Here is a 13,723-nt window from a genome sequence, read left to right as displayed (position 1 = left end):
CGGGAGCTAGCGGGAGAACCAGTCAAGCCCTAAAAGTCATGTTGGCAAGAGAAATGTCCGAGAAACAATGGTGAAATTGCTATTCACCACTCTGCGATATCTTTACTCTTTATATAAATCACCAAGAAAAGCGTGACGCCTCACTACTTCTCCTCTAATTTCCTTCTTACAGTCTCAAACTCCAAAGTCTTTGTTATTAGTTTCCTCCTCCTCTTACTCCCTGTCTCTATGGCTTCTTCATCTTCTTCTCGTAATACTTGGCTATATGATGTTTTCTTAAGCTTCAGAGGGGAAGACGTCCGCTTTGCTTTCCGTAGCCACTTTCTCAAAGAGCTCGATCGCAAACTGATCACTGCTTTCAAAGACAATGAGATGGAGAGAAGTCACTCTCTCTGGCCCGATCTTTTACAAGCCATCAATAATTCAAGGATCGCTGTGGTCCTTTTCTCCAAAAACTACGCTTCTTCAAGCTGGTGTCTTAACGAGCTGTTGGAGATTGTGAACTGCAAAGATAAAATAGTCATACCAGTTTTCTACTGTTTGGATCCTTCCCATGTGAGGCATCAAATCGGTGAATTTGGAGAGGCCTTTGAGAAAACTTGCGAGAGACATACAGAGGAAGTGAAAAATCTATGGAAGAAAGCGTTGACTGATGTTGCTAGTATGCTTGGATTTCATTCTACGAAATGGTATGATTTTTTTTTTATAATTCATTATTATGTGCTTAATTAGATACATATTGAAATATAATTGGATACATCCTGAAATAAAATTGTTATCTTTCACCTTATTAGGGATGACGAAGCAAAAATGATTGAAGAAATAGCCAATGATGTTTTGCGTAAACTGCTTTCAACTACATGGGAGGATTCTGAGGACCTTGTTGGTGTTGGAGATCAATCTTTGATTAATCCACAAATTGGTATCAACAGAGAAATTGAAGAAGAAGAGCGTCGATGTGTTTGTAAGAAGAAGAGAAGGAGAGAAGTCACGATTGTAAGAAGAAGAAGAAGAAGAAGAAGGGTTAAGGTGTTGGGCCTGTTTTGGTTAGTCAAGTCCATATGCTAATGGGTAGTTATTAGCTAATGAAACTATAGGTTAAAAGCTTAACCTAACTATAAATATGTTGTAAGGTGTATAATGAATGTTAAGAAAGTTTAAGATAAGAGACAAGAGGCTGTTAAAACAATAACAAAGAACATGGTATCAGAGCTCGGTTGATTCCGATGAACGTAATCCTGCAAGTTTCATGGAACAAATGTCAATGCAAATGAAGAGCGTGAGAAGACAGTGCAAGATCTGTAAGAAGAACAACCACAATGAAGGTGAGTGCTACCTTTCTCAAAACTATGAATCCCAGTTCTTTAACAAGCAATTTAGACCAAGGAAGAGTTGTTTTGCATGCGGAGAATATGGTCACATAGTAAGAGAATGTAAAAAAAAGGCTAAAACAACCAGAACTAGAAGAGGGGACTGGTTTGTTTAGCGCAACACAAGTGATGGCTCATACAAACAGTGATGAAATCTGGTTAATAGACAGTGGTGCCACAAACCATATGACCAAGGAAGAAAGACTATTTACAAAAATAGACAAAGCGGTTCAAGTTCCTATCAGGATTGGAAATGGAGAAAGAATAATGACTACAGGGAAGGGAGACATAGAAGTGATGACAAAGAAGGGAGTAAGAGCTATTAAGGATGTTCTACTTGTCCCTGAGATAGACAAAAATCTTCTAAGTGTTCCACAGATGACAAGAAATGGTTATAAAGTCGTGTTTGAAGACAACAAATGTACAATATACAATCAAGGAAGGGAAAAGATTGCAGAAGTAGAGAGGATAAAAAATGCTTACTTGTTACGAATGCAGTTAGCTGAGGAGAGTGTAAGGGTGGCCACTAAGGAGAATTTGTCTGAACTTTGGCATAAAAGACTCGGACATTCTGGTTTCCACAACTTACAAAACCTGCAGGCAAATCAGATGGTCAAAGGCCTACCAAACTTCAAAGTAATTTAGGAAGTATGTGAAGCATGTGTGAAAGGGAAACAATGCAGAGAAGAATTTCCTAGGATCTCAGAAAATAAGAGCAGAGAAGTGCTAGATTTAATTCACACAGACATATGTGGACCAATGCAAACTCCATCTTGTAATGGAAGTGTGTATATACTTACCTTTACAGATGATTTCTCACATATGTTATGGGTGTACTTTCTGAGGCTGAAGTCAGATACATTTGCAACCTTCAAGAAGTTCAAGAGTATGGTGGAAACTCAAACTGGCAAAAGAATAAAGAAAATCAGGTCAGATAGAGGAAGTGAATTCAAGTCAGAGCAATTTTCAAGTTACTTAGAGGCAAATGGCATAGAAAGGCAGTTCACTGTGGCCTACTCACCACAACAAAATGGAGTTGCTGAAGAAGAAACAGGACTCTGTTGGGCATGGCAAGAAGCATGTTAAAAGACAAAGGAATGCCAGATGTGTTCTGGGCTGAAGCTATATTTACAGCAACTTACCTTCAAAACAGACTCCCCACCAAGGCTTTAAACCAGAAAACACCGCTTGAGGCCTGGAGTGGTCACAAACCCTCTGTTGGTCATCTTAAGGTTTTTGGCTGTGTTTATCATGTGTGGATACCTGCACCTAGAAAAAGAAAACTGGATGACAGATCAGAGAAGGCAGTGTTTATGGGATATAGCACCATAAGTAAGGGTTATAGAGTGTATGTCCTAAGTACAAAAAGGATATAAGTTTCAAGAGATGTAGTGTTTGAAGAACACAAGAGTTGGAATTGGCAAACTCAAGAAGAAGAAGTAGAGAGAAATGAGAACTCTCCAAACAAGGCTAGCCCATCTCAGAAAACGGATGTGGAAATACCAAGAAGAAATGAAACTAGTCCATAAACTAGAACGAATATCGGAGATGAAAGACAAGGTATAAGTCCCATACCTTTTCAATTAAGTGGAGGAGAAACTGAGCGTGGGAGCTCTTTTCGTGTCGTTCACAAAGTCAGAAGACTAGATGATGTGTATCATGATACAGAGGAACAAGGGGAAGACTTGAATCATGTTGCGGAAGCATGTTACCTTACATGGGAGGAACCTTCTACATTTGAAGAAGCTATAAATAGCAAGGAATGGAGGATTGCTATGGATGATGAAATCTACATCATCAACAAGAATGAGACATGGGAGCTTGTAAGGAAGCCTGAAGGCAAGAAAGTGATCTCAGTCAAATGGATATATAAGGTGAAAACAAACGAATGTGGCGAGATTCAAAAGCTAAAAGCAAGACTGGTGGCAAGAGGGTTTACACAAACCTATGGAGAGGATTATGGTGAAACGTTTGCTCCAGTATCCAGACACGACACAATCAGAACTATAATTGCTTTAGCCGCCCAACATAAGTGGAACCTGCACCAAATGGATGTAAAGTCAGCATTCTTGAATGGGGAAATCACAGAAGAAGTTTATGTTGAACAACCATTAGGGTTTGAGATTGAGGGAGCAGAGAACATAGTTTACAAGCTAAAGAAGGCCTTATATGGATTAAAACAGGCACCTAGAGCATGGTATAGTAAGATTGACTCTTACTTTATGTCACAAGGATGCAAGAGAAGTGACTGTGATGCAGCAATGTACACACTAGAATGCGAAGGTGAAATTATGATCATCAGTTTGTATGTTGATGATCTTATCATTACAGGGAGCAATGAGAAAATGATCAAACAGTTCAAGGAGAATCTGAAGAAAACGTTTGAAATGACTGACCTGGGAAAACTCAAGTACTTTCTTGGGTTTGAGATTACTTACACTGAAGAGGGAGTGTTTCTAAGTCAACGGAAGTATGCTCAACAGTTGTTAGAAAAATTTGGAATGAGAAGCTGCAACCCTGTGAGCACACCTCTAAAGCCAAATGGAAAGGATCAAGGTGAAAGTGAGCTTCTTCCAAATGCAAGACTATATCGAAGCATGATCGGAGGACTATTGTATCTTGCAGCAACTCGCCCTGATCTTGCTTTTGCTGCATCTTACCTGTCTACGAGTTTGTCTCAGCCTACTGAACAAAACCTACAAGAAGCAAAACAGGTGTTAAGATATATTCAAGGCACTATAGATTATGGATTGACTTTTCATGAGACCAGTCAAGTAGAGTTGATTGGATTCTCTGATTCTGATTTGGGAGGTTGCAAAGAAGATATGCGCAGTACTACGGGTTTGTGTTTTACCTTGGGAAGTGCTGTGTTTACTTGGCAGACACAAAAGCAAGACACCATTGCACAATCTACAGCAGAAGCAGAGTATATGGCGTTGTGTTAGGCCACAAATCATGCGGTTTGGTTGAAGAGACTGCTGGGAGAAATGAGAGTCGACACCACCAAAGCAGTTCCGATCTACTGCAATAACACATCATCAATTGCCATTGGGAAGAATCCTGTACACCACAAGAGAACCAAACACATTCAAATAAAGTACCATGTTGTTTGAGAAGCAAACAGAGATGGAATAATCAGTTTAAGACATTGCAGTGGGGAAGAACAGACGGCAGACATTCTTACCAGGCCTCTCGAGACAAAACGGTTTGAGTATCTCTGATCCAAGCTTGGAGTAGTGCAAAATCCAAGCCAAAGAGGAGCTCTTGAGAGAGAACACACACAAGAGCCTCAAGAGGAAGCAAACCTTCACACAAAGGAGAAGATTCAGGTAATCAAAATCAAAGAAAAACAAAAGGTAGATGAGACTGGAGCATGTACAAGTAAAATGACGAAATTAAAAGAGACAGCAGTACAGTTGAGAAATGAAACAATGAGGAAGAAAGAAAACTTATCTGGGAGGGAGGAGATTGATGGCTTGAATCACTCGCAAGAGATTCTGCAGAACAAGGAGAATCATCAACCTTTAGTTAAGATTGATGAGAATAAAAGAGGAGTCAAGCCAAGAGCCATATCCGAGAAAGTGGAGAGTCAGATCAAACCTGAAAAGATGGTGAAGAGTCAGTCGACGAGGGAGCAAGGAAACCAACCGATGAGCTATGCAGATGTTCTGAAAAAGGGTATTGTTGTGGCACATAAAATCAATGGGAGCAATCAGAGGAAAACAGAAAAGGAGAAAGAAGGAAAAAAAAAAAAAACCTACTGCCGAATTTGAGGATTAATCGAAAGAATTAAGAGGGAGTGTTGGAGATCAATCTTTGATTAATCCACAAATTGGTATCAACAGAGAAATTGAAGAAGAAGAGCGGTGTTTGTAAGAAGAAGAGAAGGAGAGAAGTCACGATTGTAAGAAGGGTTAAGGTGTTGGGCCTGTTTTGGTTAGTCAAGCCCATATGTTAATGGGTAGTTGTTAGCTAATGAAACTATAGGTTAAAAGCTTAACCTAACTATAAATATGTTGTAAGGTATATAATGAATGTTAAGAAAGTTTAAGATAAGAGACAAGAAGCTGTTAAAACAGTAACAAAGAACAGTTGGCATTGGAGGTCATATAAAAGAGATGATGATATTGTTGCAACTAAACTCTCAAGAAGTGAGAATGGTTGGTATATTGGGTTCCTCGGGTATTGGTAAGACTACCATCACAAGAGCTCTGTTTAACCGAATTTCTCGTTGGTTCCAAGGTAGCATTTTCATAGATAGGGCTTTCGTATCTAAGTGTATGGAAAATTATAGTAGAGCCAATCCAGATGACTGCAACATGAAGTTGCATTTACAAAGAAACTTCCTATCATAAATTCCCGTTTTCCAGGCTCGTCAATGGATTGTCCGCGCATTGTAAGTGTATGGAAAATTATAGTAGAGCCAATCCATTGACGAGCCTGGAAAACGGGAATTTTTGGTGGATTCAAAAGATATATGCGATGTACTCAATGCAGGCACTGTAAGTTCTTTTTATTATTTGTGCTCCTTTCCTAACTCAATATATATGAGGTTAATTAAGGGAATGCCATCTAATCATAAACGATGAATTGTATGGATTTGTCTCTTATATTTTCCAGGGTACTCAAAAGGTTTTAGGTATATCATTGGATATAAGTGAGATCGATGAGTTGCATGTGCATGAGAGTGCCTTCAAAGGGATGCCTAATCTCCGTTTCTTAGAAATTGTTTGGAAGAGCTGTCTTAATCAAGGCAAAATATTGCGAAAAGGCAGAGTGCACTTACCTGAAAGTTTCGACTATTTGCCCCCTACACTCAAACTATTGTGTTGGCCCAATTTTCCAATGAGATGTATGCCTTCTAATTTCCGTCCTGATAACCTTGTCAAGCTCGAAATGCCGAATAGCAAGCTACATAAGCTGTGGGAAGGAGTTGTGGTAAGTATTTTGATCATAATTTTTTTATGTTATTATTAATGAGGTATGAAAATAATACAGTACTTATATCAGTATTTTTTAGACATGCAGTTGAGTAATGTGTAATTTCTTCTAAGCTCTGTATTTAATTTTTGTTGTATACAGTCACTTACATCTCTAAAGAAAATGGATATGACGGGATCATCAAACCTGGAAGAAATTCCAAATCTTTCGATGGCTACTAATCTCAAAACACTTAGTCTTGGGTATTGCAAGAGTTTGGTGGAGCTTCCTTCCTCTATACGGAATCTGAATAAACTGTTGAAATTGGATATGAGATGGTGCAAAAGTCTGGAAATTCTCCCGACCGGTTTCAACCTCAAGTCTCTCGACTACCTCAACTTCGAAGATTGCTCTGAGTTGAGGACTTTTCTTTCCCGAATTCTCAACCAACATCTCAGTTCTCGATCTAGAGGGAACAAACATTGAAGAATTCCCTTCTGATCCACATCTTGAGAATCTCGCTACATTTTGTATATCACAAGAAGAGACTGATGGGAAACAATGTAGAGGAACGAAGGTATGTACATAGTTCTAAACACTTTCATAAAATAAATTAGTAAGTAAAAAAACCATTGTTGCTAACTCTAATAAGCAAACTACCAAAGAAAAAAAAAGGAGTCTATTTTCATGTAATTTAACTATTAAATGACTTATTTCATGTAATTTAACAAAATAATTAGTTGTATATCTATATATACATTTTTGAAGTACATTTTGGGTTCTACCCTTATAGTTTTGCTTATTTAAAATTTTATTTACAATTTTAATCCCTAAAAAGTTGCACAAAAAGTAAAAACTTAAATATGGTAAATCGACAATAATCTTTATTGTAGTCATTTTTTTTGGTAACAACTTTATTGTAATCTTTATTACTATTAATTCACAATAATCGTAATCTTTCCTTTATCTATTGACACATTCATTGTGATTGAGCTAAGAATCCATTTTTGGTTTTCATATCTTAATATTCCACTTGCTCCCCAAGATTTTTCCAAATTGACTCCACGTTAACCGTAGACACCTAATTTCTCTATAAATATCTCTTTTCGGTCTCACCTTTTCACCTCATCAAGCACTTACGCCTCATTCCCTCCGTTCTCCTTAATTCATCAAATATAGCAATGATGCATTCCTAGAGATGTGATTATCCTACAAGACAACATAGCCATTTGGTAAGATGAGTATATAGTATGATTATTCTTTTTAAAACATATATTTTCACAGGTATAAAGATTGATGTTGCAGTGATAGGAATATCTTAATCGTTTGGAAAGCTGATAACCCGAGAAGGATAAAAGAATAAAAACCCATTGGAAATTATCTGTTGATTTATGCAATTAGACAATTCAAGCCAACCAAGACGTCGTCATACGGTGATACGTGTGTTATTATTCTTTCTTTGTATCTTATGCGTCTATGTTATATTAGTACTTAGAATTTTGTAACCAGAAACAATGATAATATGTAAATCAAACAAAGCCAAATGAAAAAAAACTATTAATATAACATTCATGAAATCATGCCATGTACATTGTTTTAGCAGTATTTAAGATTATGCTTACAATGCTCACATAACCTTTATATGGAGCATCTTTACTTTACCAACTAAAAAGGAGATAACTATACTCTTTAATGTATACTTAACACTTCAAAGTCTTTTGTTTATACTTTGAATTGACTCCTTTTACCATCGACCTAAAAGAACATAAACCAAAGAAAATTCACTATATTTGGATCATTTAATATTATTTTCTCTTCTTCTTACAATTTTATATTTTTCCTTACATGGCAGCATTATTACTTGAGTTGAGTCTAATTACCAAACTAAAGTCTCTAAGAGACGACTGTATATTCTCCACCCTGGTAGTTTATTCAATTCAACAACTTTGTCTTTTTTTTCGTATCAGCGATTACAAGGCTGACGAATTAAAATCGAGCCGGGTAAGAAAACACAGCAATTACAAAGTAAATAAATACTTGAAAATTTATCAATTTATTTTCTGAAGAGAGAGATAAGAAGACGAGAAAAGCTATGGAAAGATTCCATCGAGAAACGAAGCTTCGTGTTCGTGATGTAGAAATGCCGACATACGCAATGGACTTTTTCATATTTCATTTATAAATCCTAATTAACGGGCTAATTAACTAAACTAATCAAATTTGTAATCCAATAACTCCAAAATGGTTAATATTTGGTCGAATGCTTGAAGTTAGTGTTAGTGTGTTGCCTTTGTCATTATTCTAACTAGGAAAGCGACCCGTGCGTTGCCGCACGGGGAGGTAAAATCCTAAATTGAAATTTAACATTTGTAATTCATCCTAAATTCTTTCTTTTCTCAATCAATTTGATCATTTTCACTTCTTGATATTGCTTTCTGCTAATTAAATAACCAAATATTCATTTCAATGTTATTATATTTTATGTTGTCACACACAAAAGTGAGCCTTTTTTAGAGCTTGATTTACTATGAACATTACTTTTAACCATATACAAAATTTCACTTATGTTTGTCTCCGACCATATGGTGCTATATATTGGTATCCTTTCTTAATTCGCTATTAGAAATTGTCTTTGTTGTTGATCATTATCAATCGAAATACATACGAGGCTGCTTCTCTCTTGGTTTATTTACTATATCGAGAAAATACTAAATGCCACTTGTCGAAGATTGGGATCGGAGTAGATGGCTGGATTGAGTTTCGTTTCCCCTTCACTTTGATACGCGATTTCTCTTTCCATAGATTACTGATTCACAAATCACAATCAATATTCCGATGCTGTAAGCAAGTGGAGTTTGTATACAAATGATTTACTATGAACATTACTTTTAACCATATATAAAATTTCACTTATGCTTGTGGATATTTTTTTCTCTCACTTTTAGATATGTACAAAACCGAGTTTTATATGACCAACCAATCAAACCTAATTGGTTAGTATAGAGTAACTCACATTCTTCAACTACAACTTTTAGAGATATATATTTGGCTATAATGCTTTCCACAGTTACATGCATGTTGGTCTCACGTTTTCCCTCAAAAGACCCCCTTCTTTCCTCCCTTTTAATGTGTTAATCTTGATTACCTTATTTCCTACTAACACATTTGATACATGGATTTGTAATATTTGCTTCAAATCACATATTCCTCTTTGGAAAAGAAAAAAATCAAGACGTAACAGACCTAGAATGTATATAGACAAAAACTTGTACACTCATCAGCTATTCAATCAAAGCAATTCAATTAAACTACAAAAGTTCAGAAAATTAATAAAATATAGAACAGAGGATTTTATGTTGGTCTCTCCCAATCCATCCCATTCCACCGTGTCGGCTGCTCTCCATCCAGGCTGCATCCCCCTCTATTTGATTTCCCACTTATGTCTATGAATCGGTACCATCATGATCTTCAATAAACGACAGCGAAAACGAAGTCGATGTGGTGAAACAGGTGATAATAATATCTCACCTTTTGATGTTCTCTTCTTTAGGTTAAACACTAATTTTATAAATTTCTTGCATTTTCTTTTTTTTTGGCAGATTCCAGATCACTCTAAAAGTGACTGTTATACATTATGTTTTTAAAAAATTGTATATACAGATTAGAAAGTCATCAAAGACTAAATAAGTTACCTTTAGTAGATCTTTTCTTTCTAACTTGACTTGTCATTTGGTCGTGCTTACGCTTTCTAGAATTTGATTTTGTGTTGTCACAAGTATGTCTGGCTTTTTCTTCGGCACTCTCTATTTCCATGCTCATTTGTAATATTTCTATATATTATCAAAATGTTTGATACCCAGAAAGTATAATAAATTATAATTCAACTAAAATTTTTAAAAACTTTATTTACAAAAAATGTAAACTAACCTGGATCATGAACATCTAATGGAAAAAAAAATTAACATTTATACCATGTTTGTTAGAAAAATAAATAGGTTAAAATAAGAACATATATAAAATTATAATTATACCATGTTTGTTAAAAAAAATTGGCTTATCCGTAGCTCTAACATCACTGCATATCATCATGCCTCTCGTATCTTGGTTTTGGTTTTTCAAGAAAGTCAAAAAATAAAATCTGCACATTGAGAATCAAAAACATTAGCCATGCAAAAAATATGGCACACGTACTTAATAACATTAGCCATGCAAAAACATGAAAACCGGAAAGGCTAAAAATTATGAAGAGACTAAAAGTTAACAAAACTAAGATTAATGTATGAACTTAATAGTGTCGACTAACAGTAATAATAATCTAACCGAGAAACACTACAGGTCATTCGCAGCAAAAATATTAAATTACCTTGAATTAGAGATTGATGCTTGAAAGTTTAAAAAATACTTCAATAGTACAATTCTTTAGTACTCAGAAACAATTTTTCGAAACTTGTTTATGTAGTCTAGAAAAGTTTATATATAATAACAAAGAGGTGTAAGACATAGAGGTGTGAAATGTAAAGGTGTAAAAATTAATAGATGTGAAACATAGAGGTACAACAAAAAGGTGTAACACATAGAGGTGTGAAATTAAAATGTGTAAAAATTAATGGATGTGATTTTTGAAATCAGGAGGTACAACAAAGAGATGCACAGACTAAGGAGGTGTGATTTAAAAGGTGTAAAAATTAATGGATGTGATTTTTTAAACCAATAGGTACAACAAAGAAATGCAAAGACTAAGAGGTGTGATTTAAAAGGTGTAAAAATTAATGGATGTGATTTTTGAAACCAAGAGGTACAACAAAGAAATGCAAAGACTAAGAGGTGTGATTTAAAAGGTGTAAAAATTAATGGATGTGATTTTTGAAACCAGGAGGTACAACAAAGAGATGCAAAGACTAAGAGGTGTGACTTTTGAAAGATGGGGGTGCGACGAAAAGACACAATTAATAATTTTAAACTGTTGGATTAAAACTGGAACTAATCTCATCCGTTAGATTAAAAGTTGACACAAAAAAGTGGGTTTGCTATTATATATAGATTATAGTTTTAAAAAAAAAAACTAGAAAACTAAAACGATTAGTATGCAAAATTTCTAAATTATAAAATTAGTTTGAGTTTTTATATAAGTAATCAATACATAATTTCATGTTTTTATTTATTTGTGACATTAAACTTTAAAGATGGAATCACAAACTTTAAAAATATAATCGTAAGCTTTTAATAACTTTTCAAAATACTTTTTTTTAGAAACATCCATGGAAGTTTCCACTTCTGTTCTAAAATTTTATAAAATCACATGACGAGATGATATAACGGGACGGATTTAGGTGAATATTTAAATAATTAAAAATATATATTAACTTGGTAATATAACACGGGTAAATCATCACATTATTTTGTTAAGTTCATTAATATCAAAATGTTAGATATAATTAATTACTAGGAATTGTCCCGTGCTACGCACGGGCTTATCTTCATATTTGTTCTATTGGCAATTTTTTTTACTGTTAGATTTTCATCTTTCTTAATTGGTTTTTTTTATTGATAAAAGTGATTTACATGTATCTTAAGTAATTAAACTACACCCCTCTTTGGAATGCTTTCTCTCTCTTTTCTCTCTCAAATCTTTCAGAGAGAGAAACCTTTCGTTATCATTTTCCGACGAAACTTATCGTCGGCTTTTTGTCTCCGGCTAAGTCTGGTTATATTTCTCACCTAAGTGCGAGTGTATCATAGCTTTGGTGGTTATTTCTTTAGTTTTCTCTTCTTTTTGTAGAACCTCATAGATCTCCTTATGGTTTAAGGAGGCAAAGCCGAGTAGTGGACGGAGCTTCTGGATCGTCGGATTGCTCGATTCCATTCATGAAGGGTGTAAATCCTCATAACTTATTGGGGCCGTTAGATCGGCTATGGATGACGGTTTTTCCTTGGGTTTGTGAATCGTGAAGAATGGAATTTGGTGGCTGGTGAAGAACGTGATTAGGAGAGCGTGTTTTGCGACTGATCTGACATCTCACCTTCTCGTGTATTCCGGGGCTTAACAAATATGAAAATTCAAGTTTCTCTATTTCTTTCATACTCGGAGAAAGCTGCAAAAAAGATTACATTTTGGTGATTAAACCAAAAACAAAAACAAAAACAAAATAAAATAAAGATTACATTTTGGTGATTTTATTCATTTTGACATTGTTTAAGGCAAATCCTCATCATCTTTATTTAGTTGTTACGTAAAGACATAAGTGAAAGTTGAAATTTAAGTCCCATATCACAAGTTAACTAAAATCAATTATAAATCACCTCGTCTAACATTGTTTCTCTAATGTCTTCCTTTGACATATATATAATAGAGATCTGATCATCTATTTTAAGCTTTAGGTCTCCCTATCCATAGTAATTTTAACAAATATCCAAGTTAGAATAATATATAAATAAAAGAATGTATAATTAAATTTTAAACTCAAAAAAATCATTTTCTAACAAAATTATACCGTTGTGTGATATATATCTTAGGCTAAGTTACATTGTTTTGACTTTATGGATACGTCGTAGTGTACATGCACGTAGGCTCATGATGTCTCCATACCGTAATTAACCTTTTAAACTCGTTGAGATAAAACAGAAAATGTTATTATAGCTTACTCAATATGGCAATAGGAAAAAAGCTTAAAGGAGAAAATAAGAGTAACTAAATTTTTTATTTGATTGTTTGGTCATTCCGTAAAGGTTTTCTCCTCCACCTAACCACCAGTCCAGACTACTATTTTACGTTTTTGCATAAACTTCAGTTCCTTGTCTGAGATCTTAAATCCTCCATTTTCATTTAAAAATGAATTGTGCAATGAGAAAATCATTTACGTGATCTAAAGGAAAAATGCTTCAGAGACATTAGAACTTTCCTCGAATCATAACAATAATTTGAGTACGAAATAGAATAAAATCACATGAAATATACATATTAAGGAACCAGCCAGTCAACCATTATAGTAGCAGAATTTGGCCGTTTAAAATTAGGATAATTTAGAATTTTATATAAAGAGAAATAAGAGATTGGAATATAAATTTATGACTATACATTGAATTTGATTTTTTGATATAAATGTAAGCTAATTTATTGGGATTTTAAAGGCGATAATGGGATTTAAAAATAAATTGTGCAATAAGCAAATCATTTACGTGATGTAAAGAAAAAATGCTTTAGAGACATTAGAACTTTCCTCGAATCATAACAATATTTTGAGTAAGAATACAGACACATGAAATATACATATTAAGAAACCAGCCAGTCAGCCATTATAGTACCAGAATTTGGCCGTTTAAAATTTATGGGACAATATAGAATTTTAGATGAAGAGAAATAAGAGATTGGAATATAAATTTGTGACTAAACATTGAAACTGATATTTTGATATAAATGTAAGCTAACCTTTCTA

The 13,723-nt window shown here is 34.6% G+C and overlaps 1 protein-coding gene across 1 annotated transcript; it reads left to right on the top strand.

The window, feature by feature from the left end:
* The first annotated feature begins 59 nt into the window (after window positions 1-59).
* On the top strand, window positions 60-4,870 carry LOC147919823 (protein VARIATION IN COMPOUND TRIGGERED ROOT growth response-like). The gene is made up of 2 exons (XM_087506186.1): window positions 60-689; window positions 795-4,870. The coding sequence occupies exons 1-2, from the start codon at window positions 229-231 to the stop codon at window positions 1,066-1,068; spliced, it is 735 nt and encodes a 244-aa protein (XP_087362312.1). The 5' UTR covers window positions 60-228; the 3' UTR covers window positions 1,069-4,870.
* Window positions 4,871-13,723: the final 8,853 nt, after the last annotated feature.

Source organism: Camelina sativa, chromosome 20 (genome assembly GCF_030686135.1).
Source record: "Camelina sativa cultivar CO46 ecotype springtype chromosome 20, ASM3068613v1".
In the NCBI taxonomy this organism is placed as follows: Eukaryota; Viridiplantae; Streptophyta; class Magnoliopsida; order Brassicales; family Brassicaceae; genus Camelina; species Camelina sativa.
The sequence above is the reverse complement of the archived record's forward strand: the minus strand, read 5'-3'. Positions and strand labels throughout refer to the sequence as shown.